We start from the raw sequence: 17,474 nt of genomic DNA, 5'->3' as shown, positions 1-17,474 counted from the left end.
AGAGAGAAAGAGAGAGATTTCTTCCACTTATTTATGCATTCATTGGGTGATTCTTGTGTGTACCCTGACGGGGGATCAAAACCACAACCTTAGCTTACTGGGATGATGCTCTAACCAACTGAGCAACCTGGTCGGGGCTTTCTTCTCATTTTTTAAACAAGAACAACAAAAAGTCTCAGCTCCTCTGCCTGGAATCCCACGCCTCCCACCAGTAGGCCTCAACCTGCCAACCACTCTTCTGTTGCAATACTCATGCTAATGAGACGCACAAGGGTGCCGGCGTGGAGGAGGGCTTCACCCAGACTTGGGGATGTTAAGGATGGCAAGAAAAGCTTTCCAGAGGCAGCTACACCTAAATATACCTTAAAGCATGAGGAGGATTTTGACAAGTAAGCCAAGATGGCAGGCAGCCTTTTGGGTCAAAAGAATCTCATGGGCACTCTCCCCAGGGCAGCAGGCCCCGTTCCAGGAGAAGCCCGTCCCCTCCCCACCGAGACGTGCCTCACTCCCACCCCTCGTCCCTCTCTTCTAGGCTCACTGTGACTTCTCCCCCACTCCCTGCTGATCTCTGTAGCAAGGATCTCATCTCTTGTACCCACAGATTACAGAGTGTGGCCCAGGGATCACTGCACATCCCAGAGCTCCTCTCAGAACATCTGTGGTCATAGATACTGATAATAATCTAGGCCGGTATCTGCCCTCCTCACCCTTGTTCTCTCTGAGTATGTAGTGAAGTCTTCCAGATTGAAGGTACAAGCAGATCTTGCTTCTATTGAGCCAGAAGTGAAAGAAATTTGCCAAAATGTAAAACGATATCAACCCATTCATTTCTGTTTCGGGAAATTCAATTTTTATAAAAATGTGTTATTTATGGTAATATATAGATTTATTGTCATTATTTTATATAAGCTATTAGTAGCAATTTTTGCGTTTTTGTCAGTGCTAATTACTAGTATCACACTTTTGATAGATAAAATTCCACATAAACAAAATACCCCCGGGGTCTACGGTAATTTTGAAGAGTAAAACAGGGCTCTGAGAGGAAGTGAGAACCGCAGCTCTAGGACACACCGAGGACGAGGACTGGGCGGAGGCGGCAGAGTGCACAGCTGGCCCTGCCCAGGCGGCAGTCTCCGCCCACTGCTGGAAGAAGACCCCCGGGCAGTCTGTGCCCGCCTGGACCTTCCTGTACTGCCCACTATTCCCTACTCCTCCCCTTCCTGGCGAAAACCCTCAGCCGCAGCCCAGGCCCTTTTCTCTCCAAGCTGTGTCCTCCTCCCCAGGCTCAGGGAGGCTATGGTCCGGAGGCTCTGGGCGCAGAAAGGCAGGGCCCAGATAAATGACTCAAAGCGTCTGATTCGCATTTCCCTGATGGCTAAAAATGTTGGGTGTCTTTTTATGTGCTTATTGAACTCTTCTGGATTTGCTTTGGAGAAATGTCTATTCAAACTCTTTGCCCATTTTTAAATTAGGCTATGTGCCCTTTTATTGATGAGTTGTGAAGGTTCCTTCTATATTCTGAATACAAGTCCCTTATAAGATGGATGATTTCAAACATTTCCCCTCATTCTGTGGTTGTCTTTTCACTTCCTTTATGCTGTTCTCTGAAAAACAAGTTTTTAAAATTTTGACAACGTCTAATTTATGTGTTTTATCTCCCCCACCCTGTGTAGGTATAAAACCATTGCTTAAGGTCATGAACATTTAGGCCCAGTTTTCTTCTAAGGGTTTAGAGTTTTAGCTCTTAAATTTAGGTCAGTGATCCATTCTGAGTTAATTTTTTTATATGGTGTGAGGAAGGGGCCCAACTGTATGCTTTTGCATGTGCATGTCCAGCTGACCCAGTGCCATTTGCTAAAGCGATGGCTCAGTGCCTCTGAGCCTCAGTCACCTCATCTCTATAATGAGCTTTAAACCACCACCTTGGAGGGTATTGTGAACATTCAATGAGATAGAAAAAAGTACCCCATGGGCTTACTCTAGCATGCAGCACGCGGTCAATGCCTATAACTGAAGGAATGGACAACAGATCTGAAAGTTCTCTGAACACTGAGCATCGTTTCTACCGTCTGACCAGCACTTTCCCATCCCTAAAGGGCTTTAACATTCATGGTCCCACCTGCTGTCACAGAGCCCTCAGCCACTTCTCAGGAATCCCTTTCTGGGTGGCTCTGATTATCTTGTTCTTCTCCCCTCCCCCCCTTACTTTTTACCTTAATTTTGCATTAAATGTTCTTGGTCTTAACTATTTAATCAATTTATAATTGTTTGTTTGTTTTTTAATTTTTTATTTATTTATTTATTCATTTTAGAGGAGAGAGAGAGAGAAAGAGAGAGAGAGAGAGAAAGAGGGGAGGAGCAGGAAGCATCAACTCCCATATGTGCCTTGACCAGGCAAGCCCAGGGTTTTGAACCGGTGACCTCAGTGTTCCAGGTCGACGCTTTATCCACTGCGCCACCACAGGTCAGGCCAATTTATAATTGTTAACCCACTCAAATCTTTTTGGCAAGTTGGCGGGAAGGCATAAATGAATGAATGAGTCAATAAATGGAAAGGTCTCTGATTTAAAGTGATAACAGTGAAGCCCCTGAAGTGACCACACAGGCCACCCGCCACATAGGTGTCAGAGTGGGGGCCTGGGCGATGCCTCCTCAGCACCATCTCCACTCTCCCCCCACCCCCGGACGGATCCTTCTCTATCGCAACTCCCTCCTCCACAGTGTTCGCTACACCTCCCAATTTAGTTTTCTCTCTGAATTTCATTAGTGTCCCATTTGCCTCGTCTTCCTGCTCTCTGAGGCAGCCACACAAGCAGGAGGAGACTGATTTGGCAAGAGGGCTCCTGATTCCCGGCTGAATTGGGGGGACACGCAGCGGAAGAAAACTGGGCCCCTAGGCTGCAATTCCAGATGGTGCTCTGGTTCATTAGGCTCAGGACAACGCTCAGTAACTGGACCGTAGCTGTGCACCAGGTCCTGGGGGCTCAGGAATGATGAGCTGGGCTAGCCCTTGAAGCCCCCAGCCTCACAGGGAAGGGGGGATAACGCCTGGGCTGAGTGCTGCAGGGACTCCCCCCATCCCACCCCCAGGCAGGCAGAGTGAGTGAGAAAGAATGAGAGAGCTAGTGCAGAGAGAAAGGCTATGGGGACATTCAGGGAAAGGGAACAGCATCTGTGAAGGGAGGCTGGTATGAACAATGGAGTATAAGCGAGCAACAATTAGGAATCTGTTCTGCAATCATTTGCTCATCTGTTTACTCATTCAATGCATATTTACTGAGTGGCAGGCAGAGTTCCAGGCATAAGAACACTTCAGGGAACAACACAAAGTAAGTCCCTGCCTTTGTGGAGCGTACGTTCCAAAAGTGAAAGACAAAATAGACAGTCAAGTTACGGTGTGATATATAATGCACCAGTTGGCGATGAGTGTGCCGTAGGAAAGATCAGATGGGAGAGGGCACAGCGCAGCGAGAGTTGGGCTGGGAAGACTGCTCATTGTTCAGGGTGGTCAGGGCGGTCTGTTCTCACCTCCACTATGTCCCCCTTGCTCACATCCCTGGCCTCCTGATGCTTTGTGAGCAGAAAACTCACTCCTGGTCAGGCCCTTTGGGCCCCATGAGTGCTCTGCTCACTGTGGTAGAGACTCAGAGGTCTCACTGCAGTCCCTCTGCCTGAAGAGCCTTCTCAGACTCCTATGCCTTATGCCCTGAGCTGGGGGGGAGTCCGTGGTTCGAGGAACAGCAAAGAGGCCATCGTCCATGGCGTGTCACCGCAGGCATGTGGCTTTTCCTCTGTGTGAGATGCGAGCCACAGGAGTGTTGGGAACAGAGGGTCATGTGATCTGACTAGTGTATTAATAGATACTTTGGTGCCAGACCTGGGAGGAGGGGTGGTAGAGGGCCTCATGAGGGCGCCACTGCGATTATCCCGGTCAGAGAAGGTAGCTTGGAAGAGTGTGAGGACAGAGGAAGTGGTCCCAGGTGCTGAGGTGGGGAGAGAAGGGACGGGACCAGTGTAAATATAGCCCAGAGTGTAAGGGGCAGGATGGGAGGACATGAGGCCAGACAGAGAAGGGACCACATTCTAGACAGAAGAATCCAGCTTCGCCAAGGCTCAGACTCAACCTCATCCTGTTGGACTCGGATATGGATACCTACCCTTCCACAATGTTCTCCCTCTCTCCTTGAGTTCAGCAAGCCTTCCTCTGGGCCCAGCTACACGGGGAGCACAAAATGGGGATGAGGAAGCCTGTGTCTGGGCTCCAAGAAGCTCCCACTACCAGTGAAGGTTGTGTTCACATGTGTGACACCCACGGGACGTTAGGGGGACCAGAGGAAGGAAGTCCTGAGGTGGGTGACTTAGAGCAGGAAGAGGAGACCACTTTTCTTAGGTTTAGATGGAGTGTGAGTGTGAGTGTGAGTGTGTGTGTGTGGGTGGGGGGGGTGAGATTCATTTCATGTCATCACAAGTGAGCATGGATGGGGTTGAAGATTCACCTGCAGCTTAGTTATCTCCCTGCAATGAGTGAACCTCACTTTTCTTATCTTAAAAATGGAACTTGCGGAAGTTATACATGAACCAAGTACTTGGTATGATGCTGCAATAAACATGAGTCCATTTACCTGTCCCTCAATATGAAAAGTTAAAAATCTTAACAGATCTCTTCAGAGAACCATGTGCCTCTACTGCCGAGCACACGTCCCAGTTTGTAGTTACATATTCTTGGACTCAGAGCAAAGCCTACCTGTTTTTGTTCCCTGTTAAATCCCCAGAGCCTAGCATAGTGTTGAATCTATTGTTTTTCTTCAATGTCTTTGCTGAACAAGCTAAATAAATGATTAAATCAGATCATGCAATATGTAGGCTTCAGTGCTTTTGGGCTGGGAGACCTCGGATAAGATGGTTCATTTCTCTGAACCTCAGTTTCCTCACCTGTAAAATGGAACCAATAGCTACTGTGGCGGAGGCAGTTACTGCTCGTCAGATAGCCATGGCTTTCCCACACTTCCCAGAGCCCCAGAAATCAGGCAGGTGCGTGGGACTGTTCCTAGCCCACGGGCAGTGTGTCACTTCTGGAACTGAAGCATTTAAGAGCCAGTGCTCAGTCTTCCAGCCGTCTCTCCCGAGCTGCAGAGGCCCAAGGCGGCCACATGTGCCAGGTGGTTCTCCTAAAATGTGGCTGAGCCTGCTCCTGAGTCACCAGGTAGAGCAGAGCCCTCCACTCATGTCAGTTAGACAGCCAGCACGGGCAAGAAAGACACCTTTGCTATGTGAAGCCACTAAGATTATGGAGTGAATTTATTACTGCCACATAACTGAGCCTAGCAAGACTCAGGCTTTTCCCTTGCCAGACTGCTTGGAGGATAAGAAAAAGTGCTTGGTTCACAGCAGGCTTTCAACAGAGGGCTCCTCCTGGGTCCTGAGTCCTACTCCTTCAGTCCTTTCCCTCTGACCCAGCCTCTGTTTCCACTTCCACTCTTCTAGGTACCACGTTCCTTCTCTAGCTGGGAACGTCCTTTCACTTTTCCACTCAACCGAGGTGCTTTCTACTGTGTGTGTCACTGCTCTTTCCATGGCAATATAAAGAAAAGCCTCCAGAGCTATATTCTGGCCAGCTGGACCTGACCCCCAGACCACCTGTCCTTTGGGCAGCCAGTCACTCACCTCCTCCTGCTCCACTCTCAACTATGTTTCTGATCCACTCCAGCTCAGCTTGAAATGTAACCACTGAACTCTGGACCCTGCTCCTGGTCTCTGGACTCTATAACGACTCTGATCGCCACAGCGGCCTCTGTGGTCCTGAGTCTGCAAGGTGACTCCTGGCTGCCAGTTCCCCTATCACATCCCAGCTGGGTGTCTTTCCATGCCTGCTCTGTTCTCCAAGCATGCTGGCTGCTGGCTGGCGGTGGGGTTCTAGCACCCACGAGTCCTCCTACTGCAACTGCTCTCCAAACAGGCCACCTGAACTCTGGCCTGACCTTTTTCACCCCCCATGCAAAAGCCTTCAACCAAAAAGCAATCATGGTTTCAAATTCCAACATGGGCTTTCTCATCAAGACCATAGGTTTGCAGCTGAGAATGCAGAAAATCAGAGTGAACAAGGGGACTGACCTGGCTCCATGTCAGCACGTTCTGAAGAGTCCGCAGTGTCCTTGGGCCATGAGATCCTGCAGGATGGGGTGGGGTCCTTTCTGTTGAAGCAGAGAACACAGGCCCAACTGAGTGAGGTTGTAAGATGACCCTGACCCCTTCTTACAGATCCCACCTCAGCCGTCATCGCAGACAGAGCACTGGGGAGTTGGGGCTTCTTCCTAGTCCCCCAGCCATGCAGAAAACGGGGTCCCAAATACCCTGCATACCCCACACAAACCTCTACGCAGCCTTCCTGGGAGGCTCTGGTGAGTCTGCCTGTTCTCCTTTCTCATCTGAGTGGGGGAATAAGGGGCTTATCTGAGAGCCATTGTTCACATGACTTTCCTCAAGCTGATCAAACCTCTCTCTATGGCAGGGACTGCAAGTCAGGCTTCTTTATAGCCCAGGTGCTCAGCAAGGGCTTGGGGCAGAACAGAAACGGAGTGTTTTGGGAATAAGGATCGACCCTCTGCTGTGATTGAATTTTGAGGAGGAGAGTGAGGGGATGGAGCTTATGGCCGATGCACTGGCCCCTGCAATGAGAGTTCTGTCACCGATTCAGGAAAACAAACACATCCCTGAATCTCGCTGAGCCTTCATGTCCTGCCCTCTAACATGGGCTGAGCATCCCTGCGATAGGCCTGCGGGAGTGCTGGGAGTCCTCTAGACATAGTTCCTCACATAAAAGAGTTCTGGCTCTGACCCTCTTGCTGACTGCATCGCAGCCCCTGGCAGATCAGCTCCCTTCTTTGAGCCCCTGTGTCCTCATCTGGAAGAGGAACACTCTGACCCAGGGGATGGCTGAGTCCTCTCTGCTCATAGAATTTTATGACATTGAATTTGATTCATCTCTGATCTCCAGTGCCTAAGGAGATAGCTGTACATGATCAAGGTTGGTGAAATGAACATATGAAAAATAATCCAAAACCACTCAAAGAAGGGTGAGGGGAGGCTCAAAGGTGTTAAGGCATTTGCTTTGGTCACTGAGAGAGGGAGAACTGGGATTGGAACAGAAGTCCTCAGGGATTGTTCTGCACCAAGGACCACACCTGCCCACTGAAAACACCACCAAATGTCTTTGTACATAAAAGGCCCACTGGGCTAAATAACAAGACATGACAAATGCATTCAGGCATCCAAGGCAAAAAGTCATTATTTGGGAAATTCCCTGAATACATGTTTGCCAAATAAACCAAGGATCCTAGCTAAGAGACGTTATTATGTCTTATAAGGTGAGGAATTACGGGTGATTTCCATTAAAAATGAATTTCTCCAAAGTGTGAAATGTTTCCAGCTTCATCCGCATTTCATATGTTTATTGTAAATTCTCGTTATTCTCAACCAAGAGTAACTGAATGAGGCAGGAGCAGTCACCAGGCTGTGCTCAAGTGCAGTGTATCCCTTACACAGAGGAGTTCTGGTTCTGGCTCTCCTGCTGAGTGCATTGCAACCCCTAGCTGGTTAGCTCCCCTCTTCGAGTTTCTGTTTCCTCATTGGAAGAGGAAAACTCTGAACCAGCGTTCAGAGGTGTTAGGTCCTCTTTTTTGGATGCCAGGAATCTGTTTTCTCACTGACATTCTAGTGTTCCTATGCTCTGGGCTCACTTCACCCTTTGGGAGGATTCTCTGGAGGACTCAATACAGTCAGACTGGATGGTCACACCTGCAGCCCAGAGATAATAATCATGACTGACTTCCGTCAAGATATCTGCTTTAAAACTTGGTTTCTTCAAGGGGAAAAACAATTCCTATTCTAAACACAAGTTGTGATGATAGCTGCACTAGACACCTAACAAGAGTGGGGAAGGTTTTCTTAGGGGCACCCTGGTGAAAGCACAGCTTCGGAAGCAGACCGAATGGACCTGAATCCGCTTTGTCCAGTGACCGGCCTGTGCATCCTTGGGCAAACCACTTAACTCTTTAAATTTCTTCATTATTGCCCTGGCCGGTTGGCTCGGCAGTAGAGTGTCGGCCTGGCGTGCGGGGGACCTGGGTTCGATTCCCGGCCAGGGCACATAGGAGAAGCGCCCATTTGCTTCTCCACCCCCTAACCCCCTCTCCTTCCTCTCTGTCTCTCTCTTCCCCTCCCGCAGCCAAGGCTCCATTGGAGCAAAGATGGCCCGGGCGCTGGGGATGGCTCCTTGGCCTCTGCCCCAGGCACTAGAGTGGCTCTGGTCGCGGGAGAGCGACACCCGGGAGGGGCAGAGCATCGCCCCTGGTGGGCGTGCCGGGTGGATCCCGGTCGGGCGCATGCGGGAGTCTGTCTGTCTCTCCCCGTTTCCAGCTTCAGAAAAATACAAAAAAAAAAAAAAATTTCTTCATTATTAAATGCGAATGATAAGGGATTAGAAAAAGTGCCAGACCCTTATATATCTATAAGAACCTATAATAATTTTTTTCTTATCTTTTTATTTTCAACAGTCTGGGCATTGCTCCCACAGTGTGGTTACTCCCCTCACTACAATTATCAATTGAATGAATGAGTTTTGGGAGGAAGAATGCTGAAATAATAGTAAGCGCGTACAACTGGTGTCTCACAATTATTTGTCGGCGTGTCTTTGTCTCCCAGCAGACTGGGAGCCCCTGGAGACCGTGGCCGCAGTATCCTCAGCTCTCGGCTCGTAGTTGTCCCTTGCTCCCTTAGTCCCCTTGTTCTGAGAGCCACACAAAACCACAGCCTGCACTTCTTCTGGAATTTCATTTTCCCAGCCCGGTTTAAAGAGTGACTTTTGAGCAACACCTTCAAGAGCACATCCAATCATCTGAAAAACCTTCTCATTATCATGTAATCATTAGAACAGAATACTTAACCTTGTTAGTCCGTTAAAAGCTTTGGTTTCTAATCCAAGCCAATTATAAGTGCCAACCTATCCAATAACATCTTAATAACGCCAAACCTCCCAGGTCTCCGGACAGAATCAGACCACGCTGAGCGATCCGGGCTCTAACAGGATAAAAGGGCACATGACAGAGGGCACAAAAATGAAGCCTCAAAACTGGATTTGAATCCTAGCTGGTGCAGGTGGGACAACCGTGCATAGTGCCTCGGGCTGGGGTCCCTGCTCAGCTCAGGTTAACTCCCTTCTCTTCCTAGGGCTCCAGAGAAAAGCAAAGCCATAACACTTGTTGCAAGTGAAGGGGGAGAGGAGAGAAGGAAGATTCACCACATTCCTGAGTCCATTTAGAATATGGATTTTTTAAAAGCTTTTCTCCCGATAGACTGAAGGAAGCAGGTTATTTCATTTTAATTATAGCAGCTGCAGCTGCTGCTTGTGAACTTGAAGACCAATTTTCCGATTAAAAAGAAAAAAAAAGCACAGACACACACACACACACAAACTCACTGAAAGAATAAACTGCACACATAGACTGACACCTCCTTGAGTGTCATTGGGTGGAAAAACCTGGATCGTCCTGCTGGAGACACTCAGATCCGGGGGGGAAATCGGGCGTGCTCACCCCACTTCTCCCCACACTTCGCCTCCTCTCTCCCCAACATCTGAGACTAGCCCACGAGCCACACAGTGTAATGAAACATTTCCTGTGGAGCAGCTGCACATTTTTAATGCACACCGGGGGAAATAAAGGCAGCAGATGGTTTTATGTAATCTTCCTATGAACTTTTAACTAGGCATCCTCATTCATGAAAGCCTAAAAGAGTTTTTTTTTACAGGTCCTCCGCGGGTCCGGCCGGCCAGCCCCAGCCAGACCTGTCGCACAGGGCCGATGGAGCTCCTTTGCCAGTTTCTGGCCCACAGGCTGTCTGCAGGCTTCCACTCAGTGTTCTCTCTTGTGGCTCCTCCTGTGTGTACTCACAAGTGGTTCTCAGGGCTAGCATGGCAAGCGTGGCTCGTGAATGCTTCCCAGGAGAGCTGCCCAAACCTGCACCGTGTGGAGAGCTGTCTTTGAAAGGACTGAGGGCCACTGCTATTGCAGGGCTGTTTGACATCAGCAGCCAAGGGACCTGGAGTGAGATGGGAGATACTGGGCTCTCACCAGAGGAAGAGTACGTGCTTGTGAGAATGTGCAGGAACTCGGCCGGTAAGATATGGCACGAAGGGAAACATGGACGGGGAGTAAGTGGTTCTCCAAAAGCCACTAGTGCTCGAAAGCAACATGATCAGGTTTGTGGTTCAGTGCGGGAGGGGTTTTCAATTTTCTGAAGCTTCACCAGTGTTCATCTTTAAGCACTTCAAGCAAATCCATCAAAAATTCCTGGATTTGAATGTGCAGCACAAACACAAATTCTTGTTCTCAGCCACCTGAGTGCTTCCAGATCTCCTGGTTTCTGCTCAGCTGCACTGCCAACCCGCAAAGCCTCCCCTCCTCCCTCACCCGCCAGCTCCTCCTCTTTCAGGAGACAGTGCAGATGCCAGCGTTTCCGTAAAGCTACTTCTGTCGTACTGATCGCAACTGCCTCCGTGCCCGTCACCACGTCCAGTGGCTGCTACCACTAAGTCCTGGGAATAGCTGATCTCCGCACAGGTCTAGCGCTCTTCCATTCCTTCCTTCAAATGACCACACCATCAGTGCTATTCCTAAAATGCAAATCTGACTCTGTTCTTCCTGGCTTGAATACCTTGTTGGTCCCCATTGTCTGAGACAAAATCCAAACCTCTCCCTAGAGCAAGCAGCTCTCTTGCCGCCCAGCCTGGCCATTTCTCCAGCCCAGGCCCCTGCCACTCTCCCCTCGGGCCCTCCCTCGATGCTCCAGCCTGACCCAGGTGTTTTTAACACCTCACCGTTTCCCTGCCGCCTTTTCCGTGGCTGGGAGGCCCCGCAAGTGCTTATCCACCAGTTTGCCGTGCAACAGCCCATTCTATTCTGGGGAAGCAGCTCCCTGATTCTGGGAACCACTCTTTCCACTGCTCCCATCATGTGGGTTGTAAGAGTCATCAGTGCTATTTAGCAACTATTTCTAGCTTTCTGCCTTCCAGGCACAGGTGGGATGGCACACCCTAACAAGGGCTTTGCCACTAATTAGATGGAGCCTGTGGGTCATGAGCGGAAATGTACCACTTCCAGGTAGAAGATTTAATTACTGACGCAGGACCCTAGAGCTCTCAGTCACACCAGCAGGGTGACTGACATTTGGGATAGTTTGTCAGCCTGGATTCTGGGGGCCATGAGAAACCCCACCCCTCTCCCACCCCACTGCCCAGAGAGGGCCTGGACTATGAGAGAACAAACCCTTTGTTGCTACGAGCCACTATGATTTGGAAGTGATTCATACCCAACATTAATTAGCTGATCTGACAGATACATGGGTCCTATGAGAATTGTCACATCCTTAAAGGACCCTGCCTTCTTGGCCATCACTGATTGGTTCTGGGATGGGCACCCTAATGAAGCCAGGCTAATCATAGTTCTGGGTCCCCTGGCTGCCTGTGTGGAGGGTAGAACCTGTTCAAAAGTGGACCAGTTTTAATTCTCCTCTGGGATATTTGAAAACAGGAAGCGAAATAGAACGTAATCTCCAATAGTGAAGACTGCAGATGCAAAAACTTGAGAGCTATTAGTGGCCCTGGAGGTGTTAGGAGCTGAATTGTGTTCTCAAAAAAAAAAAAAAAAAAAAAAAAAAAAAAAAGGTATGTTGGAGTTCTAAACCCCTGTCCCTCAGAATGGGACCTTATTTGGAGATAGGTAACTGAGTTAAAATGAGGTCACTGGGGTAAGCCCTAACCTAATAAAAGTCCTTTGAAAAGGGGCCATTTGGGCATAGAGATGCACATGCACATGGGGAGAACACCATGTGAAGATCAGCTATGCTTCCAGCAGCCAAGGAGCCACCAAGCCTGGAGAGAGGCCTGCGCTAGTGCCTTCCCTCGGCGGGAGCACGGTTCAGCCCACACCTGGACCCTGGACGTGGAGCTTCCAGAACTGTGAGACAATACATGTCTGCTTTTTTCCATTTGTCCCAGCAGTCCTGGCCAACAAAAACGGGGTAGGGGTGCGGGGGTGGGAGTAGCTGGTCTTTGGTGAGAGGACAAGGAGCTCACAAGTGGAAGGGAAGCAGATAAGAGCCATTGACACAGACAGAAGGAAAGCCCCGATCTCAGTCCTCTACCTCTGCATCCGCTCTGGCCGGAAAGTTCCACGGTTTAGATTTTACGAGGCAGCAGTAAAAGTCCCTCTATACTGAGTCAGTGAACGCTGCGGTCGCTGCCCCGTTGAACCAACAGTCCTAACTGTGTTATTAATATTTAATAATTATCACTAAGGTTAAGAAAAGGTAATCAAGGTGAGTGGCTCCAACTGATGTTGAATTTACCAGATCGGAGATGGACAGATCGGAGATGGACAGATCAGCAAGCACTGCTTCCAAATTCTGTCCAGACACATCCTAGGAGGAGACAGAGTCCCCTTCTGTCTGGGTGCAACAGCTTCGTACATTCACGCAGCTTAATCCTCCTAGTGTTTTCCTTAATCCAGTAACAGCCCGAATAAAATCGGAAAAGGATTTTCTCCTGCTCAGTTATGCCTTTCTTCCCAATCCAAACACAACTGCATGCCTGGTCCCTTGAAATGCTCCAAAACAAAACACGTCCAGCCCAAATCCTTCATTTCGTTTCATGTTGTTTTCTTGGCTGCACACACTTAGGGGCCTTTGTTTCTTCTGTTGTGCCCTTGGACTCTTCCTCTCCACATTCCCCCCTGTCTGAGCTCCCACGCCAAAGACAAGCTAGCAGAGGAGGAGAGGGGCAGTCTGAGGGAAGCCAGGCTGGAAAGGATTAACTGTCTCAGACAGGAGCTGGAGGTCCCGGGAAGCAACTCACCAGCTCTGGGGAATAACCACAGACACAGGCCCTCCTGGGCATAATGACGTGGGATAGGGGAATAACCACAGACACAGGCCCTCCTGGGCATAATGAGGTGGGATAGGGGAATAACCACAGACACAGGCCCTCATGGGCATCATGTAGCAGGATAGCGGGCCTATGAGCTTGGTCCTACAGAGGAGATAATTGTTCAATGTGTAGTTGAGTCTCTGGGGCTGTCACCATTGTGAGAATGAGCAGAACCACTCCACCTTGAAGACCTAACAAAAGGACAGAGACCCCACCCTCCTCCCAAGGACTAGGAACAGCGATTGCCCACATGATCAGGATTGGATGTCTGCCCCAAGTACAGTATAGGATGACCCTGACTGCCCCTTATTTGTCCTATCTAGGGGATCATATATGATATAACCACGATGCCTACAAAAAGCTGCCAGTTGTCTTGAGCAGAAACATTAGAGAAGAGCAGGAGTTTTCTGGAATGGGTGGGGACCAACTCAGTCTGAACAAACAGGGTGGTGAGAGGTAAGAGGGCCGGCTGGCTGCCCACCCCCACACTTGCTGTTCATTTCACAGGGAACTGCGATGCTCAGAGGCTCCCTCGTTTGGCAAATGGAGGTGAGAAGGGGAGAGGAGTTGGGGTATCTATCTCTCCTTTGTCTGTCTTAGGCAGCATCCCTGGCAGTAGCCACATAAACTCTGTTGCTTCAGGTTCTGACAGGCACCGTACGTAAGGGTTCTAGCTTCTGCGGGACTGTCCAGCTTCTGGGCTCTGGAAACATCACCTTCTCCCATTCCCCCTCCTCTCTAGGAGTGATAGCGCTTCCCTGTTGTTGCTGATCTCCAGCTGCCCCAGAGGTCTCAGCTACTTCCTCGACCGCATGACTTGCTCCCCACACTCAGTTCCCTCTGTGGGACGACATGAACTAGTTTCTGTTTTCCTGCCTAGACTGACGGGCAGAGGGGCCCGGAGAGACCCTGCAGTGGAAGGCCGCTCTGCAGCCCCTGGTACAACAGCCACACAAAGGCTGGCAGCGCTTGGGCTGGTGTAGGCGGCCGGTGAAGAACTGACCACTGCAGGCAAGTTCAAGAGGGACTAAGTAACAGGTGAGGCACCGGTGAGGGTGGGGTGGCAGCCATCGAGGGAAGGGTAGGGACACACAGTCAGGTCTCTGCTTTCTTTTATGAGCCTGTCCAGCTTGAATATGACTTCTTATGTCAGTTGGAAAACTAATGACTGGGAATAGCCGATCATGAATGCAGCAGATGCCAAGGAGCTCAGCTGGAAAACTTCAAAATCCTTAGCCCATTAGGATGTCTTGTGTCCTGGTAGGGAAGCTAGGAGTTTAGTGAGACTGGGACAGGCCAAAGAAGACATCTCTCAGTATTTAGTGAGACGTTTAAGTCCTATGTGATGTGGCTTGTTTGGATGTTGTCTGGGTGGACACAACTGTAAAGGGTTAGCATCGACCCTTCCAAACTCAGAGGGTAGGGGAAAGCCATCCTTTGTAGAGAGAGGGTGGGGGCAGGGATAAAACTCGAGAATGCTGAGAGACAGAGCACCGTTGGTTACTGAGGAAGACTTTGGAGGTGAAAGAGTATAAACAGACACACCTGCTGGGACCAAGAAAGAGACAAAGGAGAAGAGAGTCCACCAGAAACTGAGGGAAAATGGCTTGCCAGCTGTCCATGAGAGCCAGCCCCCAGCGTGGCGGGCAAGTCTCCTGGTAGAGGTCAGCCTCCCGCAGTCAGGACAGGGGGCTCTGGGGTCCGTGATGCATTTGCTTTCTGCTTCTGCTCAGGCCCTTGTCACAGGTGGCCTTTTACTGACTGACTCTAGTGTCCCAGGCCCATGGCCCCCACAGGACCTAGCAAGTCTGCCAGGTGTGGAACAGCGGGGCTGTTAATGAACTGCCACATGCCTTACATGCTGGAAACTGCTATTGGTCCCACAGACAAAACCAGTGCTGAGGCTTCTGTATGGACAGGATCCCAGCCTCAGCGTCCCTGCCGCCTTTTCTAACCTCATGTGCCCACCTACACAGAAAACGCGTGCTTATTTCTAACCTGGTGAAGCTGAAAATATTTGTGGGTGGAGAAACCAAGTTGGAAAAAAAAGAGTCCCTTCCAGAGATGGGAAAACCAAGGAAATCATTAGCCACTATTCCTTCTTTCAGGATGTCACCCGCACTCTCCAGAGTAGCCCTGCCACGTGGCCGGAAGGGGCAGACAAGGGTATCACGCAAGCTCTTCTCCAGAAGTTCAGCTCTAAGAGCTGCTAGGCAGGGTAAGGCCCTTTCTTTCTAGAGCGGGGTTTCTCAGCCTGGCCTCTGCTCCTGCTCCGTTCCTGGAAGGGCAGGACCATCCCCAGGAACGAACTTGAGCTGGCAGAAGCAACAGCAGCCCTGACACTGGAGGAGAAGGCTCCAGCCTCCCGGCGGCTGGCTTGGAAACATGGACAGCCTGTCCGAGCCTCAGGTCCCTCAGCAGGTGATGGAAGTAATATTACGACCTACTCCACTACTAGAGGTCGTTGCGAGGACCAACTGGAAAATGACAGAAAGGTGCTTATCTCATCTGTAAAGCCCAATCTAAAGCACTGTTGTCCGCATCACCACCAACGACCCCAGGCCTCACGTTCTCTAAGCCCGAGGACACAGCTCCAGGAGCCATAAATAGGAGAGCTGCTGAGAAGCAGAGCAGTCTTCGTTGCTAAGAGAGAACTTGGGTGGAAGAAAAAAAAAGGCATAAACAGGCCTCGGCTGGGCCCGAGAAAGAGACAAAGGAGAAAAGAGCCAGAAACTGAGGAATGGTGGCTTGAGAGCTCGCCATGCAGGCCAGGCCCTTCCAGCGCTCATCGTAAACATGGGCGGCAGCAGGTGGGGGCACGGGCGCTGGCTTCCAGGTAAAACCTTAAAAACAAGTTGCTGGGCTTTTGGACTAACATCAAAATCAAGTGTTTACAGTAAAACACACATATAAGCCAATCATATGTTTATGGTACAAAAGATTTGCCCTCTGGCTGAGACGAGCAAGGGCCCTTTGGCTGAGGGCTGCACTTCTGTACCTGTCTTTACCTTCCAGTCTGCCTTTGATGCCTGTTGCAACCCACCAGGACGCACTGGGGTCGGGAAAAGGTATGTGTTGCCTGGGGAAACCGGCTCCCAAACCTTGCCTGGGGTTTTAGAATGTTGATTATACAACTGCACATGAATGGAAGTTAATCTTACTTAAGAATTCTGTGCAAGAAGAAAGAAAACAAAGTAAAAAAGAAATCAAGCTGGCAACATATTTGTAGCACAGAAGATAGAAGAGGGTTAATATCCATTCACTAAAGACCTGGTGCAAATTGATGTGGGAAAAATTTAGGATCCCAGTAACTAAATTGGGAATAGACACGGCATGTTATAGCAGTCCATTAAGTGAATATACTCAGATGAGTAATGTTTAGTTTCTCTAGTAATCAAAGAAATACAAATTACAGCAAAAAGAAAAAAAAAATAGGACTATACCTAAAGTAGTAACTTTTTTGTTTTTTACAATGCTTTGGAGACATTCATCTGAAAGTACTTATTTGGTACCTACTATGTTCCAGCTACAGTGTCAGGCATGCTGGGTGATCAAAATGGACAGGATCCCCAGCTGTGGGGATCCCAGGAATCTTCAGGGAATCCACTTTCTAGTTGTGTGACCTTGAGCAAGTTATTTAACAGCTCTGAGCTTTGTTGTGACAATTCAAAAGTCTTTTCACCCAAGGTAACACCGTGTTTCACCCTGCTCTGAAGCTTCAGCAAGGCAGGGGGCATCAGGCCTGACCTTTAAGGGGAAACCCAAAACTCAGAGAGGTAAAATAACTGGCCCAAGGTCACAGAGCCAAAAGCTCCAACCTGTTTCTTCAGGGTTCTAGATCCTGCAGGAATGTGTAAGGAGCCCTGAAAAGAGACTGCTGTGGGGACCGTTTCAGGTGGTACAGATGCTGGTCAGAGGGAAGTGGAGAGGGCCAGATGGGGCCAAGATGACCAGCAGGGCAGATTCCTCAGGCAGAGACGTCACACCCTGAGCCTTTCCTCTTACTTGCTCCTAAACCGAACATACGCTTGCTGACCCCATCTGCATTCAGCAACGACAGAGAATGGATTTTCCATTGCTTTGATAGATAAGAAAAGCAGGAGGTGGCAGCTGCCCTGTTTATTACCTGCTCCTCCCAAGCACCCCAGAGTGATGGGCAGATGTAGTGAGGTAGGATACGCTGAGTGCATCCCCAAACAATTCACCGTCCACACACTCAACACCACGGGCCCAGAGAACTGCACTAACATTCACAACGCACAGTGTCCAGAACAGAGCGAGAATAAGAAGGAATTGCTTTGAGTGTGATTCAGAACTCTTAGGGGAGAGCAGTGTCTGGGAGAACACCAGTGCTGTTCAGCCAGAACCTGAACCAGCTGGAAAGATGCCTCATCAGTGATGTGCGTGGAGGACGGCACCTGGACAAAAGCTCCCAGAAGGCCCCGCCGGGGGTGGCGGGTGGCCTGTTAACAGCTCTCTGCCCAGGTTGCTCCCG

The 17,474-nt window shown here is 49.7% G+C and overlaps 1 protein-coding gene across 2 annotated transcripts in view; it reads right to left on the bottom strand.

Moving 5' to 3' along the window:
* TENM4 (teneurin transmembrane protein 4) overlaps window positions 1-17,474 on the bottom strand; it is an 813,415-nt gene that overhangs the window by 559,964 nt on the left and 235,977 nt on the right. For both annotated transcript variants that reach the window (XM_066249328.1, XM_066249320.1), the window contains exon 3: window positions 6,112-6,191. Coding sequence is in view for 1 of the 2 variants with exons in the window: in XM_066249320.1 (XP_066105417.1) it covers window positions 6,112-6,121 (10 nt within the window). In the remaining variant the exon portion in view is untranslated. The remainder of the gene's footprint in view (window positions 1-6,111; window positions 6,192-17,474) is intronic.

The sequence above is a fragment of the Saccopteryx bilineata genome, chromosome 1 (assembly GCF_036850765.1).
Source record: "Saccopteryx bilineata isolate mSacBil1 chromosome 1, mSacBil1_pri_phased_curated, whole genome shotgun sequence".
Taxonomy (NCBI): Eukaryota; Metazoa; Chordata; class Mammalia; order Chiroptera; family Emballonuridae; genus Saccopteryx; species Saccopteryx bilineata.
Note: the sequence above shows the minus strand (reverse complement) of the source record. Positions and strands in the feature narration are given on the sequence as shown.